This window comes from Cebus imitator, unplaced genomic scaffold, assembly GCF_001604975.1.
Source record: "Cebus imitator isolate Cc_AM_T3 unplaced genomic scaffold, Cebus_imitator-1.0 Scaffold32, whole genome shotgun sequence".
NCBI classification, from domain to species: domain Eukaryota; kingdom Metazoa; phylum Chordata; class Mammalia; order Primates; family Cebidae; genus Cebus; species Cebus imitator.
Genome location: NW_016107347.1, coordinates 10,221,363 through 10,222,798, shown reverse-complemented (window position 1 = coordinate 10,222,798; position 1,436 = coordinate 10,221,363). Strand labels below are relative to the sequence as shown.

General features: G+C 37.7%; 1 protein-coding gene across 1 annotated transcript in view; it reads left to right on the top strand.

Moving 5' to 3' along the window:
- Positions 1–1,436, top strand: part of MTO1 (mitochondrial tRNA translation optimization 1) — a 37,368-nt gene that overhangs the window by 9,541 nt on the left and 26,391 nt on the right. The window contains exons 2-3 of the mRNA XM_017524344.2: positions 245–444; positions 525–642. Of these exons, the coding sequence (XP_017379833.1) occupies positions 245–444; positions 525–642 (318 nt within the window). The remainder of the gene's footprint in view (positions 1–244; positions 445–524; positions 643–1,436) is intronic.

Genomic DNA, 1,436 nt, shown 5'->3' with positions numbered 1-1,436 from the left:
GGGTGCAGGTGGGCTGAAGCCGAAAAGGGCGTCAGCCTGTGTGTGTGTGTGTGTGTGTATGTGTGTGTGTGTGTGTGTGTGTACAACATAGCTGTTTATTCACCTGGGTGCAGGTGGTCACTCATGGTTTCTATTTTTTATTGTATGAGAAGACTATAGTCACCTGTACAAATATTTCCTTATTAAATACTCACTATGTGCCAGGTGCTTATATATTTATTTTGTTTATGTCTATTCTCTTTAGGTCAGATGTCATGCAATCCTTCCTTTGGTGGCATTGGAAAGGGGCATTTAATGAGGGAAGTAGATGCCTTGGATGGCCTGTGTTCTCGCATCTGTGACCAGTCTGGTGTACATTACAAAGTATTAAATCGGTGTAAGGGACCAGCTGTGTGGGGTCTGAGAGCTCAGATTGATAGGAAACTCTATAAACAGAACATGCAGGTAAGAATAGGACATGAGCACAGGAAAGATTATAGTTATGGTTTAATTACCATGTTTCAACTGGCATTTTCTTTTGACAGAAAGAAATCTTGAGTACACCACTGCTTACTGTTCAGGAGGGAGCTGTAGAAGATCTTATTCTTACAGAACCAGAGCCTGAACACACTGGAAAATGCCGTGTCAGTGGTGTTGTTTTGGGTATGTATTGGTTATAGATGATATGTGATAACAGCATATCAAATTACATGTGAGAAATTTATTTTAGAGCAAAGTATGGAGATATTTTGCTTATTCAAGGAAATTGTTGCATTTTCTCTTCCTGGATGAGGAAAACTATATAAATAAATGTAATTTCTCTTTTTCATCTTGGCATTTATGATGCTCAGTCAAATTCTGGTCTCATCAATACTGGGTTCCATCTTAGTGTGGAACTTTATAATCTGCACATTTATGTCTCCCTCTCTCCCCATCTTTCTATTGTAATTTCTATTTTTTTCTGGTTCTGACTTCAAATTTTTAAAAATTTATATTTTAACACCTTATGTATATTTTTATATAAAATAATTATATATTTAGTTTTTTTTTAATCAAAGTAACTCATGCATATAATTTTTTAAAAAAAATTTAGAGAATCTGGGCATGGTGGCTCATGCCAGTAATCCTAGCTCTTTGGGAGGTCAAGGCAGGTGAATTGCTTGAGCCCAGGAGTTTGGGACCAGCCTTGGCAAGAGGTCAAAATCCCATGTCTACAAAAAAAATACAAAAGTTATCCAGCCATGGTAGCAGGTGCCTGTCGTCTCAGGCTAAAGAAGCTGAAGTGGGAGGTCAAGACTTCAGTGAACTGAGATTATGCCACTGCACTCTAGCCTGGGCAACAGAGCGAGAGCCTGTGTCAAAAATACATAAATGAAATTCAGAAATTTATGTGGAAAAACAACCATCTCCTTCCCTGGAGACAGCCACTTCAACATTTTTTTTTTTTTTTTTTTTTT